Raw genomic sequence first — 3640 nt, 5'->3', positions numbered from 1 at the left:
TGGAGATTAATATGAATAAATAGAAAAATAACGGTTGATTGATGAGGAGTAGGCCCTGACAAACTCAAACGTCAAAATATTTTGAATAGGTTTTGATTTTTTACCTCAAGTGTTGTGAGGGGTGAACCCCATACACTTGTTTTTATCTTTATTTTTTTTTTGTTTTTTGGTTTTATTGTGAAGGATAACAGCTGGTAATAATATTTTTTTTTATTTTTTTTATTTTATAAGGGATTAATTCAAACAAATCATTTTTTTAGGAGGTTAGCCCATACAAATAACCCCATAAACTAATTTTCTTGTAGTATAAAAAATATTAAAGACATTATATCAAAAATAGGAAAGAAGGCAACTTCTCACAAAGAAGAAAATAAAATAATAAAGCTTAAAATAAATTATTTATTTAAACAAAAAGAAAAAGACTTTTATTCATATATGTATAGGTGCATATACAAATTACAAATTAAGTAGTAGAAAAAAAAAGAAGAAACTAACTTAACACTATTTGTAGTTCCTATAGTTGACCTGACCCTTTTGAGAAAAGTGACATCTATAGCCAGGCAATGTACAGCATCTTTGTATAACCTTTGTACAAACGAAAACTACATCACAATAATTGTCACCACTCACTCACTCACCATGCTTTCACCATCCCCTTTTCTATACAGAAAAACCAAAGTCTATCAATTTGAAGACTCTTCTTCTTCACTATACATGATGATCAATCAGTCTCTTTCACAGTCCTGCATCAAACGGCACACCACTACCAGAAATCCATGACTCACCAGCCAAGAAATTACCAACAGAAAATTTAACTGCTTCCGAAGGATTTGTAATTACATGAAAACCAGACCAATTCACTCTCCCATCTGTATTAGCACCATCACCAACATTCATATATTCTGCATAATAAAGTGTGCTCAAGGCAAAACCACCACTCCATGGAGCCCAACCTTGTGAATTTATAACACCGTCAATATTACTTTTCATTACAACCGTTCTTGAATACTTCTGCCACGGCCTTCCTAGATAACTTTTCACTGAATTTTGAGATGCTTTCAAATCACCTGCTGCGGTGATACGGCAGTTATGGATCACTATTCCGGTATTCTCGTTTGGATCTGTTCTTCCCTGTGCCGTTACGGTGTTCTGTTGGTTGCCCATAGGTTTTCTAACTAAGATGTTGCAGTTTTGAAGAACTGTAACGGCGTTACCAAAGATGAAATCGACTGTTCCGTAGATGTTACAGTCACGGTAGAATTGACGGTTGGCATAAACGTATAGAGTGTCCTGATAGCCTTTGAAGGAACATCGGTAGAAAACGGAGTGATCGGCGCCGGAACGGAGAGCCACCGCCTGGTGTTTTTGTGGTCCGGCAGTATTCTCGAAGGTCATATCTTTTGCTATGAAACCATCTCCCATAACAGCTGCACTCATTATTCATTATTTAAGGCTTAGATTTTTGGATTTATTTTTTATACTCACTTGAATAAGGAAAGTAAGAACAAAAAAAGAAAAATATTATCTGTTTTCAGATGAAAGATACATTGAAGTCTTTATCTTTTATTGTTAATTAATATTTTGACAGCAATATATATGACAAGAAGTTTGTGATGATGTATAATAATCCAATTTGTAATGCATGTCCCTATCTTAAGTGATATTTGTGTTTTTATATTCCAATTATTACTATTACTCTTACTGTTTCATTCATCATCATTTCTTCATGCATAATATGTTATTTATATAATTATACTAATTAAATTAGTGATTCATAATTAACTCAGAACTTACCAAAAGTAGCCGAACGGAAAGTAGTAGAACCATCTTCTGCGTTATGATTAGCGGTAACAATGGTGGAATCCATTCCATCTCCAAATATCATTATATTCTTCACTGTCTTCTTTATATCAATATTCTCTTTATAAACACCTGCTTTCACATGAATTACAACTCTTCCTTTTCCACTTCCCTTAGCAGCAGCTACACCCTCAGAGATTGTCTTATAGTTCCCACTTCCATCTTGTGCCACCACAATATCAGCGCTTGGTGTCGTCTGTAGAAGTTTTCTATCTGAACCTGAAAGCCAATGTGGAAATCCATCTGATAACAACCTTCTCCCCCCATTTTGTTTCGGATTTGAGGATGACGATGAGGACGAAAAAGCTAGAGTGTTGGTAATGGACAAGGAATTGCTAAGCAATTTAGTAAAGTTGGTTAAGATGGAAGGGAAGTAGTTTAAGTGAGAAGGAAGGTTGAAATCAATGAAACCATTTAGACAAGTTTGATGATTGGTAATGGAAGCACTTTGCCAAGTTAATTTGTCATTGAAATTGTTTGAGTTTATGGAGCGATTAAGTTGATAAATTGTATCCTCATAAAGCTCTACACAATCTTCCCATGCAGACTTGGCTCTATTGTCTTTGAAATTATTCAAATCCATGGTGGACACAAGTTTGTATGCGTCAATAGCTTGGTCCATGGTAACCTTAAGGGAAACATCATGGAATGAATAAGAATCAATGGTTGATAGTGTATTAGTGGTTCCAATGTAATGGTTGCAAACATGAGGGTATGGTGTTTGATTGCATGATAATTCTTTACCATGCACAAACAAGAGAGAAAAGAAGAGAAAATATGCAATGAAACAATTGAATAAGAGATTATTCATTTGATTAGAAAATGGAGTCTGCATGGTATGAAAATGTTATGTAGGAAGAGGTAGCTAGGTGTATATAGGAATGGATGAGAGGATTGGGTTATGAATGAAAATAAAATGCAAAGGAATGGTGATATTTATAGGTAAAGAGATTTGGCTTTGGTAGGCCATTAATGTATACTAATTTGTGGGTGTAGAAGCTTAGGATAAAGAAATACATATTATCCAAGGATTTATTTACTTACATTTCTCAAAGTTCTTGGTCTTGCTATGTAATGGGCAGACATCAAAATTAATGTTTAATATATCTATCCACAAAATACATTTTAGTTTTAATTTTAATTAAAAATATGTATTATACTTTCTATAGTTGAGAGTGAAATATTAGGAGTCAATAATACTTAATGAATGGTATGAATCTCTTCTAACTTAGTTAGAGATTTTGTATTCATATTCAGAATATATATATATATATATATATATATATATATATATATATATATATAATATATATATATATATATATATATATATATATATATATATATATATATATATATATATATATATATATATATATATATATATATATATATATATATATACTAAATTGGTTGACAAATAAATTTCTCGTCTATTATAATCATCTACAATTTAAAAAATTAATCTCACAAAAATTATAATATCAGCTTTTATTAATATTAATTACTCCCTCTATATTATTATAAGTTATTTTGAAGAAAAATTATGTATTAAAATATAACTCGTTTTATGATAAGAATGAATTTTTAATATTATTTTATATTATTCTTAAATATATTATTTTCTTCTTTCTATCCTTAAATTTATTTTTTCCATATTATTAATAAAAAATTATTTTATAAGTTTTTTATAATTTCTCTTTTTTAAATAACAATAATTATATTTATTAATATACGTGAAAAAGTCTAAAACAAATTATAATTAAAAAATGAAGTAAGT

At 30.3% G+C, this 3640-nt stretch overlaps 1 protein-coding gene across 1 annotated transcript; it reads right to left on the bottom strand.

The window, feature by feature from the left end:
- Positions 1-404: 404 nt before the first annotated feature.
- LOC127105505 (pectinesterase) lies at positions 405-2747 on the bottom strand. The gene is made up of 2 exons (XM_051042698.1): positions 1795-2747; positions 405-1427 (listed from the first exon to the last, which is right to left on the bottom strand). Exons 1-2 carry the CDS (start codon positions 2693-2695, stop codon positions 736-738), a joined length of 1593 nt encoding a protein of 530 aa, XP_050898655.1. The 5' UTR covers positions 2696-2747; the 3' UTR covers positions 405-735.
- Positions 2748-3640: the final 893 nt, after the last annotated feature.

This window comes from Lathyrus oleraceus, chromosome 7 (genome assembly GCF_024323335.1).
Source record: "Lathyrus oleraceus cultivar Zhongwan6 chromosome 7, CAAS_Psat_ZW6_1.0, whole genome shotgun sequence".
Lineage (NCBI taxonomy): Eukaryota > Viridiplantae > Streptophyta > Magnoliopsida > Fabales > Fabaceae > Lathyrus > Lathyrus oleraceus.
This window is presented reverse-complemented; position numbering and strand designations above follow the sequence as displayed.